The 19,486-nt window shown below is 32.2% G+C and overlaps 5 protein-coding genes across 9 annotated transcripts; 1 reads left to right on the top strand and 4 right to left on the bottom strand.

Annotated features, from left to right (window-relative positions):
- Positions 1–41: 41 nt before the first annotated feature.
- LOC111292307 (serine/threonine-protein kinase PBL34-like) lies at positions 42–4,506 on the bottom strand. 4 transcript variants are annotated; one of them, XM_022884608.2, is made up of 6 exons: positions 3,759–4,506; positions 2,724–3,058; positions 2,517–2,652; positions 1,572–1,708; positions 1,367–1,490; positions 42–1,047 (listed from the first exon to the last, which is right to left on the bottom strand). In XM_022884608.2, exons 1-6 carry the CDS (start codon positions 3,931–3,933, stop codon positions 536–538), a joined length of 1,419 nt encoding a protein of 472 aa, XP_022740343.1. In that variant the 5' UTR covers positions 3,934–4,506; the 3' UTR covers positions 42–535. The 4 variants fall into 4 exon arrangements, with proteins under 4 accessions (XP_022740343.1, XP_089623143.1, XP_022740341.1 ...); XM_089767017.1 differs by having other exon boundaries at positions 3,771–4,376; XM_022884606.2 differs by having other exon boundaries at positions 1,572–1,711; positions 3,759–4,203.
- A 2,259-nt stretch (positions 4,507–6,765) lies between these two features.
- LOC111292180 (uncharacterized) lies at positions 6,766–8,902 on the bottom strand. Of its 2 annotated transcripts, XM_089767015.1 has the most exons (3): positions 8,806–8,891; positions 8,684–8,722; positions 6,766–8,406 (listed from the first exon to the last, which is right to left on the bottom strand). In XM_089767015.1, the coding sequence occupies exons 1-3, from the start codon at positions 8,825–8,827 to the stop codon at positions 6,881–6,883; spliced, it is 1,587 nt and encodes a 528-aa protein (XP_089623141.1). In that variant the 5' UTR covers positions 8,828–8,891; the 3' UTR covers positions 6,766–6,880. The 2 variants fall into 2 exon arrangements, with proteins under 2 accessions (XP_089623141.1, XP_022740160.2); XM_022884425.2 differs by lacking the exon at positions 8,684–8,722 and having other exon boundaries at positions 8,806–8,902.
- An 898-nt stretch (positions 8,903–9,800) lies between these two features.
- On the bottom strand, positions 9,801–11,441 carry LOC111293405 (putative polygalacturonase At3g15720). Its single transcript, XM_022886152.2, has 5 exons — positions 10,619–11,441; positions 10,494–10,514; positions 10,185–10,393; positions 10,005–10,086; positions 9,801–9,918 (listed from the first exon to the last, which is right to left on the bottom strand). The coding sequence occupies exons 1-5, from the start codon at positions 10,741–10,743 to the stop codon at positions 9,801–9,803; spliced, it is 555 nt and encodes a 184-aa protein (XP_022741887.2). The 5' UTR covers positions 10,744–11,441.
- A 674-nt stretch (positions 11,442–12,115) lies between these two features.
- Positions 12,116–16,126, bottom strand: LOC111292887 (protein CLP1 homolog). The gene is made up of 10 exons (XM_022885507.2): positions 15,836–16,126; positions 15,457–15,525; positions 15,231–15,326; positions 14,588–14,829; positions 14,283–14,421; positions 14,055–14,111; positions 13,780–13,914; positions 13,103–13,338; positions 12,508–12,552; positions 12,116–12,407 (listed from the first exon to the last, which is right to left on the bottom strand). The coding sequence occupies exons 1-10, from the start codon at positions 16,058–16,060 to the stop codon at positions 12,320–12,322; spliced, it is 1,332 nt and encodes a 443-aa protein (XP_022741242.2). The 5' UTR covers positions 16,061–16,126; the 3' UTR covers positions 12,116–12,319.
- Positions 16,127–18,689: 2,563 nt separating this feature from the next.
- LOC111292631 (uncharacterized) lies at positions 18,690–19,444 on the top strand. The gene has a single exon (XM_022885105.2). It carries the CDS (start codon positions 18,759–18,761, stop codon positions 19,311–19,313), a length of 555 nt encoding a protein of 184 aa, XP_022740840.2. The 5' UTR covers positions 18,690–18,758; the 3' UTR covers positions 19,314–19,444.
- Positions 19,445–19,486: the final 42 nt, after the last annotated feature.

The raw sequence follows: 19,486 nt of genomic DNA, 5'->3' as shown, positions 1-19,486 counted from the left end.
ATCAAAGAGAGTAAAAAAAAAAAAAATGAAGAGGGTAACTGTGAGGTGAAAGAGTGAATTAGAGCTCTCAAGTCATGAATGATCACATTCCAAAGTGAAATAAGAGAAGAAAAAGAAAGTTACATAAATTCTCCTCATCATTTCCCTACTCTTTCACCAGCCATCACCCTAGTTCAATCACATGATGGTTGAGCCTACCAACTGCTCCCAGATCCTCATCTTCTTCGGCAAGCTGGCATGAAATATATAATCTCCATTACCAGAGAATTATAATCCTGGAGAAAGGTATAGGATAGTAGTGAAAAAGAGAGAAATGAATGAGACGGGCTTCGTTTAGCTCAATGAACTGACCAGGATGCTGCACATCCAGTGTGGCTTGTTCAGTTCTTCTGGTACAATAAAACAGTGGAATATAAAGCAATCCTTGTCAAAGAAATGGCAGAGGCACCCCCCATTCTCTGTTGATTATGCAGTCTGAAGAAGTGGAAACTGGATACGAACCAAATTCTAAATATGAACATAGAGAAATTTGAACCTATGATTCTTTTGCTTTAGGCTTTGGTGATGGATGAGGATGGTGATATGGAGAACCTTGAGGACCATTTGAACTGGATAAACTCCTCATAGGCTGTCCATTCCTCACTACAAATCCAGCCTGTGTTCTGATGCCATTTTTGGCATTGGAACTAGTACGATCAGATTGCATAGTTTGGAAGTAATAGGAAGACCTGGCCATATCTTTAAGGTTTGGCAGAGGCTTTAGGGTTTCAACAACTTCGCTCATTCGAGGTCTGGCTTTGGGATCACGGCTAAGGCATTGGGAAGCCAGCTGGGCAGCTTTCTGTGCACCTTTGATAGAAAAATGCCCTTCAAGGCGAGGGTCCAGAATTCGGAAGAATCTTCTCTTGTCTCCTAGATGCGGTCTTGCCCATTCCACAAGATTGTGCTCCCCATTTGGTCGGTTTTTGTCCATGGCTCTTCGGCCAGTCAACATCTCAAGTAAAACTACTCCAAAGCTATAGACATCACTCTTTGATGTCAAGTGTCCTAAATTAATATCTATATTAGATATATGTAATCACATATCCAGATAAAAGCTTTCAATTCTACATATTATAGAGAAAATAAAACCAAATAATAAAGATGCAATCTTAAAAGGAAACATATTCGAGAGAAAATGGTTAACATTGTTTGCTTAAGCAATCTTAATAGGAAACATATTCGTGATAAAATGGTTAACACTGTTTGATTAACACATATCAGAGGTGGGCTAATTCAAAAGCATAGCAGCAAGAAAGTTGGAGATAAAGGAAACTAATTCATGAAACATTATATTCAGAAAGAAAGCAGTGATTCTACCACATACCAGTCATTACATATTCTGGTGCAGCATAGCCATATGTTCCCATAACCCGGGTAGATACATGAGTTTTATCTCCTTCAGGACCATCTTTGGCCAGTCCAAAATCGGAGAGCTTGGCATTATACTCCTGAAATTGGTACTTGTTTTAGAAAAAGAAAAAAAAAATAAAGGGAGGGAATTTGCTATTTTTTCTGTTTTAGTTACATACTGCATCTAACAAGATATTAGATGTTTTAAAATCGCGATATATCACTGGTCTTTCTGCTTCTTCATGAAGAAAGGCAAGACCCTTCGCAGCACCAAGTGCAATTTTCATTCTAATAGACCAAGGAAGTGGCAAGGACCCTTCTGTGCAAAAAATGGTTGTTACCAGAGAAAATTAAACATCAACAATGTACATGCAAATGCATAAGGGCAGAATCATAATGATAGTAATAAACCCAAGCATCAGATATTTCGTTCCTGCTGTAATTGGTCATCCTACTACCATAACCATCTCAACAACTTTGTAGCAAACTCACGTAACAAGAAGAAAAGGCATGGATCAGCATGAGAAGGTAAGACAGCATGCAACTACATCTAAGAGAAGTTTCAGATGGTATGTCACTTTGACAAAGTTTCAAAGAGTGTGTCATTTGGCCACGCTTAACCGTTGCAAACACAAAACTCATGCTAATGTATAAGTTTTGTTGCCAGACATTTATTAGGCTATCTCACAAAGTTGATGCTTTTACAAAAATAAAAATGACAAATTAAGACAATTTTAACATACGAACTAGCTATAATCACGCATCCTAACTGTCAAAATCCAATTATCTGTTGAATCTTTTCAGTGCCAAATGAGCGTACAAGCTTACTAGGAGAAAACATACATGTCATAGGTAAAGAAAATAAAATAATATAATATAGAAGAGAACTTGAGGCACCACATTAATCTCTAAGCTAAATTTTGTACAACTGACGACATTACCCTCCAATAATAAAACCCTGATTCTCTGTTCAACCTATGTTAAAGAGCACCGTAGAAATCATACATTTATTTAGCAAAAGCTATCCACATATGCATAGCTGAACTATTTAAGTGTCACAATACTTTGCTTAAACCATCACAAAATCCACAAGGCATATCATGGAACAAAATGCAATTACATACTTCTGAAGAGGTGGTTCTCCAAACTTCCTCGTGGCATAAACTCATATACCAGTAACCTGTGATCATCTTCAATGCAGTAACCAACCAATTTAACTAAATTGGCATGGAGGAGGTTACCAAGAAAATCCACCTCAGCCTGAAATATGAGGGAAAACATGAATTTGAAATAGAAAAGATTGCAAAAGAAACATTATTCAGATATCATACCAGCCATTCTTTATGACCCTGAAGTCCATCAATATTTAGGGTTTTGACTGCAACAGTAAGCCCAGTACCAGGTTTCACAGGAGCAGTTCCATTCTCCTCAATCCAACCCTTGAAGACACAACCAAATCCACCCTCACCAAGAAGACTCTCAGGTCTGAAATTTCTGGTTGCTAATTTAAGGTCAATAAATGTGAACTTTCGAAGGTGTGAAGCGACTTTCAGTTCCTCACTGAATTTTGGAGTAGATGAAGCACTTTCTGCATTACTGGTGGTTGTAGAAGACACAGGAACAACTGGTTGATCTCTGCTTTTCTCTTTTGTAGCTTTGCTTTCAGCTGAATTTATACAAAAACCAAAGCAGTAAAATTAATGGTCATGCAACAGTTATCAAGAATGGTAACTATCAGATACCATTTCATATAGCATAGATGCACTTATCACACACTAAATGTTTCGAAAATTTTGTCCAGTGCTTTGAGGCTAATCATATTATTGCCTTTCCAGTTTCCAAGTAATAAGTGGTGGAAAACTAGTTGCTATCAACTAATTACCACATTCATAAAAAACTTACCGTGTACTAATGGAAAGGGAAAAAACATTAAATGAATAACTTTTGCAGAGGCTCCATCTTCTTTCTCCTACTACATATGATATATATTAGCCCAAAAAGAAAACTTTTTGATCACTAAATTATATTAATATACCTTTAATCAAGATGATACAAGAGAGCAACTTAGTCTCAGATGAATTTATACATCGTAAAAATAAAGTTTTTTTTTCTCTCTTTTTATTTATACTTTAAAATGAGTTCTTCAACACCAAAATACTTGGCTATAATCTTAAAATTTTCTATTCTCCAGTTATATCAATACAACTTTTCTCCTAAATATTCTCAACAAATGACCACATCCCTTCACCTCAACCTATTGAAAAGAACCTTTACACAAATGAAGCTTTTTTTAAGATATTAAAGAAAAAAAAGAAAATTTAAAATTAATAACAATTAAATAAAGGAGAAAGGAAAGAGAAGATTACCATAATGAGTACCTGTTCTTCCACTCATAGAGTTATCAACTCTTGATCTTGAAGACATGCAACATCCCATGAACCTTAATTTAACCCAACATCCTGTTTCTTCTTCTCCTCCATCTTTCTTCTTCCTTGTTGATTTTTTCTTCACAACTTTTTCAAACTGATGACCAAAACCCATCTTTCTAAAACTGATCTAAAACCATCAAAATTACTCAAAAAAAATGATCTTTTTTTTTTAAATAACAAGGAAACTTTTAATCATAAAAAGGAAAACCCGTCTTAAAACATCTCAAAACAAGTGATTTTAAGCAATCAAACACATTAAAAAAAATTTTTTTGCTGATAATCACTAAGACCCAGTTTATGAGACTTAGTCAAAAGGGGGTTTTTGTGAGAGAGAGAGAGAGAGAGAGAGAGAGAGAAAGAAAGAAAAGGAGAAAGGAGGGCTGCTTGAGAAAGAGGGAAAGTGTTCAAGAAAGGGCAGGTTGGGCAGTTTGAAACAGAGGAAAAGGGCAGCTTGGGCAGGAGGGAGAAACAATCGAAGAGTGTTCAACATTTTCATTTCCGTGCTGTTAACTTACAACAGTAACCTTGGCATATTCCAAACAAAAAAAAAAAAAATCATTTGAGGAGGACATGGAAGTGGATATATTAAAGATTTGTTTTGTTTAATGTTTCTCTGGTTTGGGTTAGGATTATCTTACATATTGAAAAGATTATGATACATGAAATGCCATTGAGACTGTGCCACGCTTCCATGTAGGTGGGTTTATCTTTGCCCAGTAAAAAAAACATAAAAACATGTATACTAACAGACAAAGACAACTATCACTTTCTTTGGTATGTTTGCTGCCAAACTCACAGTGATCAATTTCTCCATCACCACACCCCAATTAGTGGAATTACAAATCACTAACTTGAAATTGATACCCCTTTTTTATCTTCTCATTATTTTTGCTTCATTTCATATTTTTTTCCAACTGTCAACTTTTTTATTATTATGAATAATTACGTGATTTGTAAATGTTTAATTTTAATAATTATATGTTAAATTTTGATAATCTCGATTATTAAAAAACTTTGATCATCATCAATGTAAATTTGTATATGCTTTTTCATTTTAAAATTAATATATAATGATATAATATTAAATCGATTGTCAAAATCTTACCAAACAAATACGGCTAAATTCATATATTATATAGTAATTGATTTATTTTTATAAATAAATATAATTTTATAAAAAGAAATTGACAACTTCAAATTCTTATCTTTAAATTAAAAAAAAATAAGAATTTGGATATAGCATTGAGAATTTTGAACATTCAAAGGGAGGATTATCTGATTGCTTTGTCAGCATTTATGAAGGTGGGTTGGTATGCCAACATCTTCTAAAGGTGGGTTGGTATGCTAACATCTTCTACCACACATGGCAAAAAAGGTATAGCAGATTCCAAAAACATGTTTTATTCTGCAGATAATGTTGTTTAGATGGTGATGGCAATATCAGAGCAAGGTAAGACTAATGGATTGAAGTTTACTTGAAAGAGGATGACAGCAACTGGAAAAATTTTCACCTAAACTCTAATGCTTCACATGTAACTCTGGTTCTTTTTTTTTTTTTTTTTTTTTCTTGTTTTTGCATTTTGTTTTTGAACCCTGCTGTCAAGTCAAGTGCATTTCTTGTAGCAGATCACTTGTTAGTTCCTTTAATTCCCAATTGAAATCAATAATTTGTTCTATGATTTGCATATCTTCCCTTTGAGCCTGTCTTCCATTAACATAATCACATTATCTAGGAAAATCACTGCCACTTTGCCACTATTATTGGACCAATTCTTTTGATATGGCAGCACTGACAGAAAAAAGGAGGCCTAGAAACTTAATCCATGCAATGACTTTTGCAAAAATCTTGAATTATTCGTTAATCACTCAAAAGGGTCATAACCATCTACCCTTTTTTGTCAGCAGCCAAATAGTGAAAAGCTAATAATCATTGACCGCTAACATGGAATAAGCAAATAGCTGAATAGAGCTCCATTATTTCTTTCTGATTCACTGAGTCTGAAATCTCAACTGTGAAAGCAACTTGACATTAAAAATCTATAATTTGACAACCTAGCAGAAAAACTCATCATAATTTTGTAAATTTTGGACTGCTTTTAACTATTAAAGATGAGTTGAGATAACATTAAAAAAAGCTTTAGAATAAAGCTTTGAAAATTTTGGCTGTCTTCTTTGCTCATGAAGGAATCCAATTGTTTTCCAATAAAAACTGAAAATATAAATACAAATATATGCAATATTATTTTTTTATTTTTATATATTTAGTGGAATATTTTGTAAGCTGCCTATAGTATTATGATTTATTGATAACATGTTGAATTACTAATTTCAGTAATAGAAATTCAAAATTTTAATTATAAAAAAAATAAAAAAATTGTTTGAGTATTGTGAATACTTCTTAATCTTATTCAACGAAACTTGAAAAGATTATCATCATAAATCTCCTTTAAACTATAATGAAATATTAAATGCGATATATGAATTTAAAAAATTTATAAAGTAATAACTAAATTATAAATTTGTTAATTAATATAATACTTAAAGGATTATTTATCTATCACGAGTCATTATTTTAAACTAATCACATTTATAGTGAAAATCACGTTAATTAACATATTAATGATTCTATGTCACATAAGAAATTTTGAAATTTCTAATAACAAGTTAAACATTTCAATATAGTTTATGAATCATTCATAAATTAACCCTAACCCAAAATGTAGTAGGCGAATCCATATTCAGAATTAGCCTTACCAATACCATTGGTGTACCATTTGCATATTTTCCCCTAAAGCCTGTCTTCTATTAATCCAAAATGTACCACCATTGCTTATTTTGTCTGTCTAAATATGATACCAAGAAAGAGGCACTTAACAGCTCAAGTTTCAGCGAATAACCAGTAGAGTCATCAATGAATTAGATCTTTTGACTTTGATCCTTCCTATGAATAGAATTGAAGAACTCCACAAGTTTTTATTGAATAATTAAATCGTATGATCAATTAATTAAGGCAAGACTCAAAAAAAAAAAAAAAAGGTAAAAGAAAAATAAAACACAGATCATTCACTCATGATATCTTCACCATCTTCTTGTTCGCTCAACTCAAGATCAGCAAGCAACTCTTCCAATGGAACAGAAGGCACATCATCCCCATCAGACTCGGTTAGCATTTCTGATGGCTGGTAATCTTTGTTGCGGTAAAATGACAAGTTGAACCTTAATTCAGGGTTCTCTTCCAGATCTCTCAAGAACTCTTCGTACTCTGAGTTCATCTTCTCTTCATGAGCTCTACCTTTTGATTCATCAAGTTCCATATTAAGGGACTTAAGCTTCCATGGACGAGGCTTCCCACGCTTCTTATGGCGCTTCTCTTCATAGCTCTTCTTTATCAAAATTACCTTAGGAATCTCATCTTCTCCATGCTTGTCTAGTTCAATATCATTAATGTTAGCCCCATAAAGGTCATAACCAAGAGCACGATCTCCAGGCTTCAAAATATGGCCTAGATGTGTTGTTGTGTGTAACAACTTTCCATAATCAGTTACACGAAACAAATCAACATTTGCTAAAACATATTTGGAGCCCCCCAAATTATGTCTAGAAGAAACAACTTCAACATTGAAGACATGATATTCCACCAGCTGCTTGCTACCAAGTAGAGACTTAAAGGAATACCTCCAATACTGCTCAGTGTCCAAGAAACACTGCCTTAGAGTTAATGGATCCAGCAATGTAATGTTGTTTGTCACTTTTGTGCAGATCACAAGTTGACCAAGATTCCCTAAACTAGCAGCAACTCTTACAGGCAAACAAATTAAATCGTCACGGCAAATGGGAGATATTTCAACCGAGAATGTGTACTTATAATAGTAGCTATTGTTCTTAGGATCATGAGAAACAAGCTGTTTGTTATGTCTACTCTTTGTTGGAGCGACTTTACCCACAAATTCCACAAACTTCACAGCATGACTCCTGTTAGCAAAGAAAAAATCAATTCCCTGATCCATCTGCTTGATTTTAATGGCATGGAAAGCAGCATCATGCTTCAGGATGAGTTGCTCCAGGTAAAAGAATGTTCGCCTATGTGCAACACGCTGTCTGAGCTGCACAGCAGCCACCCACTGGTCAGGATTGGCCTGAAACCTTGTACATGATTCACACATGTGATTTTGCTGAACAAACTCAACAACATAAGATTGCTCAAGAATCGCTCCGTTAAGAACCTCTTTCTGAACTTTCAGCTTAAACTTGATTCTCTTAGAATGAGGTTCAGTCCAAATAAATTCAGCACTTACTAGCCTAACTTTTTTCAAATTAGTCTCCAGTCGTTTCAGACAAAACTTCAAGAGATCCTCTGATTCCAACTGTGCTTTTTTCCAAGTTCTAGGGGGCTGCAAGTAGCTATCACAGTTAGGACAATGCATAATGGTCACATGCTTCCATAAATCTTCCGTGATGTCAACCTCAGACCGTAGACATGTCACACACATGTTGGAAGGATTTGGCATCATCGGAATACCGCACTTGCAACACAAGACAGTACCTCTTGTCTGAGGAACCACAAACATATTTGCAGCCATAGGTACTGCTCCATAAAGAAGAGAAAACAAAAGGAGAGATAATATAGGTTTTTAACACCTCAAAGCAATAAAATTCAATAGAAGAAGAGGCTAAGAATAAACTATTAGATATAAACAAGTTAATCTTTATGTTGTCCCAATATTCAAAAGCTCCTGTTTTAGCACAATCCTGTGTTAAAACAAGATAAACCCAAGTTTAAAAAAAGTGTTTAATGAAATAAAATAGAAATTCAAATTACAATCTTCTAACTACAACATATTCACCAAGTACCAAAACACTACCTACTGTTTGAGGAACCACAAACATATTTGCAGCCATGGCTGCCGATCCACAAAAAAGAAAGAAAGTAATTAATAAGTATTATAATCCGGAAGAAATATATATAAAAAAAAAAAAGACTTACATTCATCATCGCCGTTTGCCATCGCTGATTTGCAAAAAAGTACGTGAGAAAAAGCGGTGGTTTTTTGCAAAACCCTATTATAATATTAAGGCAAAGGCCAAAGCTTTTCTTTATTTATTTTTATTTTTTTGCATAAAATAACTCAAAGGCCCAAATTGTCTCAGATTGGAGTTAGATTTTTCAGGCCCAAAGTTCTAACATTAAATTAGAAAAATGTTTTTATATTAATATAATAATTTATGAATTAAATTTAAATTTTACTACATTTTTTTTAGATAAATTAAATTCAACTACATTGTTTATGCAAGAAAATAAAACTTGTTTCTAGGTATATCAAAACTTTTTTTTTAATCAAAAATACAATTAAAACTAGAAAATTTTTAATTTTTTATATAAAATAACGTAAATTTAGTTTGTAAATATGAATAAATCATTTGGTCATATCGATGGCTTGGAAATTTGTTAATTTTATAAATATCTTCATCATTAAATGTTTTTATTGAATATATAATCTCCTCTTTATCATGAAATTTGTAATATTTTAAATATATATTCATAGTTATATATTTTTACAATTCATCTTGTTGTAAACAATATACATTTGGATTAACTCTTGCATTTCTAAACCCTTCCACATTCAAACAATATGATGAAGTGCTCTCTTCTTCATTTTTATTTCTCAAATTTATGTCTTTCATGGTTATATTTTTGCATGGAGTTGATTCACTGCATGCAAGTTCCACTGCAATTTCTTTATGTGATGTCCCATGTATGTAACTATAGGCAACATTGCTTACTTCCGCAGCTGAATGTTTATGGGGACAATAATATTGATCAACAATGATAGGTCGAGTTGCACCATAAGATATTATACGTTCAAATTTTATGTTTCTTGCATATCCATGTCCTCCCTAAGCACATAAAACAAAGCTTAGTCGCAGCTCAAAAGCTTAAAAAAATATAAAACATTGCATTAATATAGAGTTTAAAGTTAATTAATATACATGCCATGTCCTTATTCTAACTCCATTCATTGTTCTTTTGAAAGAAACATCCCTTACATGAACAAATTCCGTTTCCTCAGTTTTTCCTTTAATTCCAAGACTTCCAATGCTTCATGTGAGGCTAAATAAATCAGTACAGATTTAATTTCATAAAACAAGAGCATAAAAAAGCATAAAATAAAAAGAAATATTTACCTAATCCTGTGACCTGGACCACAGTTGATGTTACTAATATTAAGGTATTTTGAACCATCTCCGATTGATATACAATCATCACCTAATGAATTATAAAAATGACTGAGACATAAAAATATTAAAAAGTTAAATTTTCATGCAAGAGATAATTATTTATGTTAGGAAGATATATATATGTACCAGTCTGGATGATTGAATGGTCTATAGAGACATTGGTGGAATGTTGGATGTGAATGCCATCAGTGTTGGGGCTGTCCTCTGGGGCTCTGATTGTAAGTTTAGTAGCATAAATCAATGTTGACCTTTCAAATGCAATGTGCATTTTTGGACTGTCCTCAAAGGTTAAGCCACTAATCTGTACATTGTTGGAGTGTGCCATGACAAAAACCCTAAAACAAGACCAGATTCTCATGCAATTAGTGTTAATGTATGTTAAATCTTTCTACCATCTTTAAGAACTCAAAACTGGAACTTGATCAGTTTACTTACGGTTGCTTTTTGGCGACAGAGCTACGAGCAGAGAGCAATGGAGGATATATCAGTAGTAGCAGATTGATCTATAACTTAAAAGCTATAAAAAAATTTTTAGCAGAAAATTTTTGGGATGGCCTTACTTTTTGGTTATGTTTGCAAGAAAGTTTCCACCATTTTGTTCCTTGGCCATTGATGGCTCCAGATCCTTGAATGAAGAGGCCATCGAAGTGTTCAAACGTAATCCAGTGGTGACATTTTTTATCATTACATTCCCATGCAGGAGGATTGCTTGGAGCTACGATGTATCAGAAAACTAGAAAAAAAAAAAAGTCAATGTCCAAAGCTTAAAGATGGGTGCAGCCATCATAAACATGTATTTCAAGATGAAGAAAGTGCAAAAACATAATAGAATTCATGAGCCAATCACTCTTGAAGAAGAGATTAAGAATACTTGCCTGGAAAGTGATGTTATTTGAATCGCATTTACCATTGAAAACCAAGGGCTGCAGCAGAAACCTCTTTCCTTGAGTTACAAGAAAGGTTGGTGAAGAGACTGAACTATGGCAAGCAGCATCCCAGGCATTCTTAAATGCCTATAAACAAGTAAAAAAGAAATAAATAAACATATACATGCTACCATATTTATATAAATATAAACATGAAGCTATTAACAATTAAAAAAAAAAAAAACCATTGTATCATCCTTGTGTCCATCTCCAATGGCTCCTAAATTAGTGACATAAAAGATATTGTCGCCAAAAGATACAGCCAAAAAACTGCACTGAATCAAAAAAACTAGGAAGAGGAATTTGAAAGTAGCCATAGTCAATTGAAATTGAAGCAAAAGTAGAGTGATGATAAAATAATGAAGGTTAGGGTGTACATATATAGTATTATTAAGTTGTTTTAATCCAAAAATAGGAAGGTATTCCTTCTTGCTTTCCAATTAGTATTTCATGTGAGTTTGCATATTGGGATGGAACTAGTCCTTTTATACGGTAACTCTTATCTTTATTTTTATTAGTTTAATAATTGAAAGTAAAATCGAAGACTAAAAGAATTGAAGCCTAGTAGAAGTAAGAATCATGACTTCAATGTAATTTATAAATTGCCTCACGACATAATGAATAAGATATATAATTACTTTATTATATTCCCTTATGGGAAATATAGAAGATAGAGATTATTACCTCAAATGACAAATTATATTTTTACTATTAAGCTTGAGTTATTACAAATCTGATCAGGCTGATTTCAAGTTCAACTCGTTTGAAGTTTATATTCTTTTGAATTTATATAATTTCATATTTGGAAATTTGATTTTTTATCCATTGGAATGCCTAGACAAATTCAAGTATACATGCATGTAGTTTATAATTTATATGTACAAAACCAATCTATGTTTTCAAAAAACCCTTATAAAAGCAAGTATATATGCATGTACGTATGTATGTTGCATGTATCAAGCATCTCTATAGTCTATTAATCTTGATTTTGGATTGTTTCTAAACGTTGGCTTATTCCTTTAGCAAGCTTAACCAAAATTTCAAAGCCATAAACTAAAACCTTAGTAGCACTCAATTAATTATCAATTAAAATTCACAATAACAAGTTGGTAGCACCAAAATCCAAAACCATGGTCTTGAAGGAAACATGTATTGATACTAATCACTAACAACAGTCCCAGCTTTTTAAGGTACAAACCAAATTACAACAGGTACCAGGATTTTCAACTGAAGCTAAGTCACAGGCAATGGACTCGTTAATTGTAGCTCCTATATATGTTACAGCTTAGTAGGAGAAATACAGACAAATAAATGACAATACTTGATCAAGTTGCTTCAAGTTTCAAGCCATGTCAAGGTTCCCATAATTAGATATTTGCTTGGTAGTTCCCCAGCCGATGGTGCAAGGTATGTAATTTTCTTCCTGCCATGTTTGAAGTAGTTGAGAATAAGAAAGATAAAGGGTATAACCTGTATTTGTTAAAGAAATTGTAGTAAAGCATTAAAAGAGCCTGTGATTCAACCTTTGAACATCGATGTCAGTGATGTAAATAAACCCTGCAACATTACTGCACCAAAAAGAGATAATGTAAGTAGCAGGGATGTTGGGGGAGAATCTTTTTGATTCTTGGATGTTCTAAAAAATTCCCTAGATCAGCCAGCCTGATCAATTCCACAGTTTGAAGGTTATCAATTTGTAAAGTTCCTAGGCCGCTAGCTGTGTGCCACACATAACAGAAGTTACACAGGTCAGATCTACATAACCAAGTTATAAGACTAGTTGCGATCAGTCACTTTGAAACTCACCAAACAACTATAAGACAGGGATTTGTCACTAATATAACTTAAAATCAAACCTTTAGTAGTTAGTCTTAATTACTGATAGAAGACCAGCAATTAATAAGATTGCTAAGAAGCTACTTGCATTCTTGCATTGTAAAAATTTGGTGATTTGCTTTGGCATTTGAAACAACATGAATCTTATGGATATCCTACTAGATTGACATGCGTTACTCTCCTACATGCAATATATCTAAAATTTCATTTGTGCTTCCTAGTGCAATACAGATCATTTGATGACTAAAGATTTGATGAGACATTGAAGAAGCAAAAACAAACCTTGACAAAATTTGGTCAGGCTCCTTGGCATATGAAACAGCAAGAACCATATGAAGCAAATCCCGATCAATATTTACAGGTGTTACTCTTAAAGGGTTAGCAACAGGGTCTGCACCAATTGGCAAAGCTGATCTTGGTGCCTGTGGACCGCCACCAATTCGATAGACAAGCAGATCACTGAAGTTTGCAATATTAGAATGTGGGGAAAGATCATTTGCGAGGCCATAAAAGTACTCCTGGTAGAATTAACAGCATGTACTTGCCTTATCAGGAAGATGAAAATAGAATGCAAACTTTATGAAATCAAGAAAAATGTACGCCTTCCCAATAAATGACTCTATTAAAGGAAGCAGAAAGAAACCAGCTTTTTTAAGGCATCAGTGAATTGGACTATCACCAAACAATTGAAATGAAGTCTAAATTTGGTCTCCAAAATGCAAAGAGATCCTAGAAAAGCAAACTATCATCCAGTACCTAGTGATGTCAAGAAAAAAAAAGTTCTCCTTTTATCATTCTTCATGCCTACTATTCTTTTTTCCCCCCTTTTTTCCCTTGTAAAGGTATGTCACAACTCACTAGTATGAATTAATGAATTTCTGGCAAAACAAACATGGGAGGAAGCTATGATAAAACATAAATGAAAGAGTTCACCCACTGACTCTAAATGTTGCACTTACCCTTATCCTGTAACCCCTAGCCTTCTGACGAAATTTTGCATTCCTGGATACAACACCCCCTGACCTCTGAAGTTTCACAACATCCACATTAGGCTTACTTTTGGCTACAGCCTTGAGCATGCTGAAAAGTTTTTCCTGTACAGAGTTTATAAAGATTAGTTAGTAAACAAAATACAACAAGGAAACAAAAAAATATCTATATATTCTTAATTCAGAAATGATTGAAGGAGAAATGATAGCATTTGGGCCAAAGGGACAACAATATTCTTGATTACCTGACCCAAAACCAAGACAACATTAGCCTTGAATGTATCAATTGCATGGAGAAGCAACTGGAGGAAGATATAGATCATCAAGAACAGTCAGAAACACCAAAAAGAAAGGAGAGAGAATAATACTTTTTTATTAATTTAAGCAAACATAACCTTTTTTTTTTGCCAAAAGCAAACATAACCATTGACTGTATCAGCATTTACATTTATAGAAGGTTCAAACTTCATTACCTCATAGCCTGTACCTTCTATCCAACCCATGGTATTGATTACCATGCCAGCAGCTCGAGATTCAGCATTACGAGCAAATTGAGTCTCCAGCAGTTGAGCAAGCTCATTCACAAGTGCTTTATACAAATCTACATTATTACTGCAGAACAGTGACACCCATAAATATCAGAGAATTAGTAATGACAATTGATCTAACAAAGAGCTTTTGGCCATACAAAATTTCTCATTATGTGTCAATCAGTCCATATTTTATCCAAAGAAAGTACATAACCACAAAAAAAATCAGAAAACACAAAATTAGTTACCTAGGAGTTGTATGGCCGTAAAAGTAAACAAGAGGCATCTCAAGAGGAATTCCTTCCACCGGATCAATGGGCATTTCAATAGGCGTAGCAGCAATACTTCCCGGAACTGTTATAGATCCTTGGCCTATATCCAAATCCACAAAGGTAGGTTTCCAGCCTTGTTTAGCTGCCCAACTAAGAAGCATCCTTGATAGGGTGCTCTTTCCAGAATCTGTAGGCCCCACAACCATTACCCTGGGCCCCTGGAAAACCAAAAAGTATCAAATTGACATATAAACAAAGCTAGGCATGAGTGCTCCTATGGAGTTGTAAACGAATGTTCTTAGCTTCATAAATGAAACATGGAGATACCAAAGCAAATGGAGAAAAAGAGTAACCAAAATACATCCTGTAAGGGTATTATTAACATAAAAAATGGATAGTAATTGAAATACGACAATAGTAGTACCATTGAAAGTGTAATCTAAGAAAGATAGAACTCTTCTAAAACAGAACTGTCTTAAATTAAAACCAATTCTCATACTTTTTGTCAAAACTATATTTGACAAGATCAAAAGGGACAAAAGACGTTCTAAATATCACTACTAATTGATGTCAAATACATAAGTCCTGTCATAGGTAGCAAAAAAGAAACACAAAATACCTGGGATGCCTCAGGATCATTAGGCGATGAAGCTTTAGCACGGTTTCTTCGTCCTTCTAATACGGCATGTACATTGACATAACTAACCATAGGTGTCTGCAAATCAACCATTGCAACAGCATCCGCAATCACAATGTACAATTTGAGAACTGCCCTTCATCTTGCATTACATGTAAAGCATGTATCCAAATCACAAACCTGAAAATTTGAAATTTAAACTAGGTACCTCATCCGCCGAATAATCAGTTTCGGTAGCACCATCCATCTCAATTGTAGCTCCATACCAAGTGAACACCTATATATGAACAAATTTTCTTTAGTACCTTTTGATGTAACCAAATAACCCATGAATGAAATATTCATTCAGTTTCATCGTAACCCCTCTAGTCGGATAAAACAAATGACAAAACAAAAAAAGATGAAAAGTTTTTGAGGTTTCATTTCAGAATGACCATCCATTCAATGATCCATCATCACCCACTTATAAAATTTTAAAAGTTTCAAACTTTGTTACCGAACAAGAGTGAAATTACATACTAAAAGTCTAAAACATATACATTCCTACTCAAGATTGACTCTTTGGAAGTGTAATTTTCGAAACTCACAGCGAATTTGAGACGAGGAGGGAAAGTGAGCCACATCTCAGGGGCCAATTCGGACCCGAAAATCTCGGCTGAGCCGTTAAGTAGTCGGAGCTTAAGCGGCATTTCATTACCCACTTCGATTCTCAGCTCGCTTTCTCTCTCTAACTTCACTTGCTTTATCGTCGACGCCGAGACAGAGCCGCTCACAGCCGCAGGCGCCGCCATGGCTGCACCGCCGTAAGACATGGTTAGAAGATTTAGATTTGAAAGGTTTGGGTACTTTTATTTCGATTTCAATTAAATTAGATATCTAATATATATATATATATATATATATATATATATATTTACAACGTATAAAATTATATTTTTTTATATTATATATTTTTTTGTTTTAGTAATTTCTTTAATGTTTTTATTTTTTGTTAATTTATTAATATATTTACTTTTATTATTGTATATATTTAATTTTGACAAATTAATATATAAATTTATATTCTCTATTTTTTTTTACTATACTTTTTATTATTAAATTTTTTTATCTACAATAGATGATATGAGAAGAATAATGATCACTACTGTATCTAACTCACAAAAAATACTATCAATTATATTAAAAATGATTAAAAATAAAAAATATTAAAAAAAGTTTTAAGCATAACATAAAAAATTATTTTTTTATCTAAAAAATAATTTTATTTTATTGACATATATAGAAATAATTATTAACCCAATATATTTGAAAAATAAATATAATATTTTATTTATGTTTTAATTCAAATATTTTTATATTATATATTTAGTTAATTTATTTTATTCTCTTTAATCCATAACTTCTTTTAATTTTCCTTAGATTGATTATAGTTAATTTTTTATATTATATATATTTTTTGTTTTATTAATTTGTTTAATGTTTTATTTTTTGTTAATTTATTAACATATTTGCTTTTATTATTATATATATTTAATCTTGACAAATTAATATATAAATTTATATTCTCTATTTTTTTTACTATACTTTTTATTATTGAATTTTTTTATCTACACTAGCTGATATGAGAAAAATAATGATCACTATTATATCTAACTCACAAAAAATACTATCAATTATATTAAAAATGATTAAAAATAAAAAATATTAAAAAAAGTTTTAAGCATAACATAAAAATTTATTTTTTTATCTAAAAAATAACTTTATTTTATTAACACATATAGAAATAATTCTTAACCCAAAATATTTGTGTAATAATTACTCAAGGTATGTCAAAAATAAGAAAAAATAAAATGCAAATGATTATAACAAAATTAATTGTGATTTATTATTTAATCAAATATATATACGCCAAATATATATACGCCATCGAATCAACATTATGATAAAAATAATTATTAATCTTAACTATTTAAATATTGATTTTTGATTTTTTATCAACCAAGGAAAAAGTGGTAACAAAATTTTGAGTATTTAACAAACAAATTGAAGAAAATATTTTTTAATGAAAAAAAGGATTTTTGTAATTTTTGAAAATTTATAAAAGTTTAAATTTTTTTTAAATGAATAATATGATTTATAATATATTATATATAAATTATCATTTAATTGTAACTTAACATTTATAAATATATGATTATATATTAGATAAATAATTAAAAAATAAATTTAAAATTATGAAAAATTTAATTAAAAATCCCGTACACTGAGTTAAAAAAGCTAGTTTAATTAATAAATTAAAAAGTGACTACATTGGGCCCAAAACCTTGCCCAAGTTAGGAGAGTCTATTTGAAGGCCCAAGAGTTGATAAACAAATCGGATAACTTCCATCAAGATTTTTTTTCAGTTTTTCAAATATTTCATATTAAAATCTAAATTTTGTTAAGAGAAATTATTTTATGCATTATTAATAAAATTTTTTTAACTCTAAAAGTCAAATTAATAAGATGATACATGTCTCACATTGTATTAAAATGTTTTCTTTTTAATATTGAGGGTTTTAAAATATACATTAAAAAATATATATTATCTTGTTAATCTCATTTGTGAATGTTTATGAAGTTTTTTTTTTTTTTTTTTTAATACATGAGGTTTAAAACGTTTTAAACTATAACGAAGGGTTTTTTATTCAATACAAGAAGTGAGAGAGAAGGAGACTCGAAACCGAGACTTCAATGTGCCCTTTTAGGGCTCCTTGACTAGATCAAGAGGTTAAGGTTATTTTATTTGTGAAATTAAAAAATTTAATTATTAATATATTTAATAATTTTTTTAATATAAAAGAAAACATTAAATCTTGAACTTAGAATTTTTATCCATAGGATGATACATGGAGAGTTAGCAAAACTTATTCGAATAAATAATTTAAATCTAAATTATTTTAGAAATTAAATTTAAATTTGAAAATTATTCGAATTTGAATAATTCAAAGAAAATATAAATTTCATATAATTTGAACCCGAAAATGCTCTAATTCCATATGCCTCGTCCCCTGGTTACTGGGTTACCAATGATATCTAAATCCATTTTTAACTAAGGCCAAGCATAATCAACATAATTTTGTTTTTGAAGTACAGCATACACTTTCCATGAATTTATACTCTTGGTTTAAGGTAGTTGGTATCATTATCACTTAACTTTCCATGACTTTATTCCCTTGGTTGCTCCAACTTCCATGAAGGTTCTGATGAAACTGTAAAGGGGAAAAAGGACCAAAAAAAAAAGATAAGAAATGATGATGCCGGCTTCAAGAAACTTCCAGGTAAAGTAACAGGATGTTTTTCAGGTAAATGGAAATCTTTTCCCCACTGAACTTCCAAATATCTTCTCAGCAGTTTCTTTGTGTGATCGCTTCATCTAAAGTTTATATATTTGTGCTGCTCTGAGCTCTAAATCATATCAATTCTCAACAACCTCAGCTTCCAAAGTCGTATCATTTCCATTCAAAAAAAATGGTGTCAAACAATGATCAAAATCATCAAACCACAATTCCTCAAACTAATCCTGAAATACCCATATTTCTTCCAGCCATAGCTTACTTCTACCTCATATTCAACAGCATCTCCACAATCTACCAGGCCTACACTCACGGTGACTTTTCCTTGGCAGTTTTCATAGTTTTTGTTTACGTCGGTTATTTCAGTCTCATGTATTGCTTGACGCAGTTCCAAGCTTTACCACCTCAGGAAAATTCACCAAGGAAAGATTTACTGAAATCTGTCATCTGGGTTTTAACTAGTTTTATCTTATTTGGCTTTGCTTATCAATTCTACACCTTTATCCACCCTGTTGCAGCAATTTTTGTCTTTGCTATTGCAATTTCTGTCAGCTCTTTCCTCTTTTTCTTATATTTTTTCCATGATGGCCATCAGCAACAGCCAAAAAAACCAAGTGATGGCTCTTGCTGCAGACTTAGAATCAGAGTACTTCGAAATTCTTCACCGAGTAGCAATGTGATGGGTGAGAGTAAAATGAGGGAAGTTGTGCCTGGTCCAGAAAATGTCTAATTCCTGGAAAATAGTGTCTCTAGAAACTAGAGTTCAGACCGTCAAACTGTCTGAGTAGCATCCCCTTGTAATGGAGGTCATCTAAGTTTTATGTTTCTAATACAATTTTATTTAATTTATTTTCTGAAGTATTCAGAGTTTGTACCTTGTTATCAATCATTCAATTTAAAAGT

The sequence above is a fragment of the Durio zibethinus genome, chromosome 10, assembly GCF_047325235.1.
Source record: "Durio zibethinus cultivar Kanyao isolate XHJ-2024 chromosome 10, ASM4732523v1, whole genome shotgun sequence".
In the NCBI taxonomy this organism is placed as follows: Eukaryota; Viridiplantae; Streptophyta; class Magnoliopsida; order Malvales; family Malvaceae; genus Durio; species Durio zibethinus.
This window is presented reverse-complemented; position numbering and strand designations above follow the sequence as displayed.

Excerpts from the sequence above, each read along its gene's own strand:
- LOC111292180 (XM_089767015.1), bottom strand. The coding sequence starts at position 8,827 with ATGGCAAACGGCGATGATGAAT. Across the intron at positions 8,723-8,805 it reads GGCAAACGGCGATGATGAAT|CCATGGCTGCAAATATGTTT; the intron begins GTAAGTCTTTTT and ends GTGGATCGGCAG. Across the intron at positions 8,407-8,683 it reads TGTGGTTCCTCAAACAGTAG|TACCTATGGCTGCAAATATG; the intron begins GTAGTGTTTTGG and ends TTTATGGAGCAG.
- LOC111293405 (XM_022886152.2), bottom strand. The coding sequence starts at position 10,743 with ATGATAAAAAATGTCACCACTGGATTACGTTTGAACACTTCGATGGCC. Across the intron at positions 10,394-10,493 it reads TCTGTCGCCAAAAAGCAACC|GGTTTTTGTCATGGCACACT; the intron begins GTAAGTAAACTG and ends GTCTTGTTTTAG. Across the intron at positions 10,087-10,184 it reads CCATTCAATCATCCAGACTG|GTGATGATTGTATATCAATC; the intron begins GTACATATATAT and ends ATAATTCATTAG.
- LOC111292631 (XM_022885105.2), top strand. The coding sequence starts at position 18,759 with ATGGTGTCAAACAATGATCAAAATCATCAAACCACAATTCCTCAAACT.
- LOC111292887 (XM_022885507.2), bottom strand. The coding sequence starts at position 16,060 with ATGTCTTACGGCGGTGCAGCCATGGCGGCGCCTGCGGCTGTGAGCGGC. Across the intron at positions 15,327-15,456 it reads CTGATTATTCGGCGGATGAG|ACACCTATGGTTAGTTATGT; the intron begins GTACCTAGTTTA and ends GTTGATTTGCAG. Across the intron at positions 14,112-14,282 it reads TAGAAGGTACAGGCTATGAG|TTGCTTCTCCATGCAATTGA; the intron begins GTAATGAAGTTT and ends ATCTTCCTCCAG.
- LOC111292307 (XM_022884606.2), bottom strand. The coding sequence starts at position 3,933 with ATGGGTTTTGGTCATCAGTTTGAAAAAGTTGTGAAGAAAAAATCAACA. Across the intron at positions 2,653-2,723 it reads AGGGTCATAAAGAATGGCTG|GCTGAGGTGGATTTTCTTGG; the intron begins GTATGATATCTG and ends CTCATATTTCAG. Across the intron at positions 1,048-1,366 it reads ACCAGAATATGTAATGACTG|GACACTTGACATCAAAGAGT; the intron begins GTATGTGGTAGA and ends ATATTAATTTAG.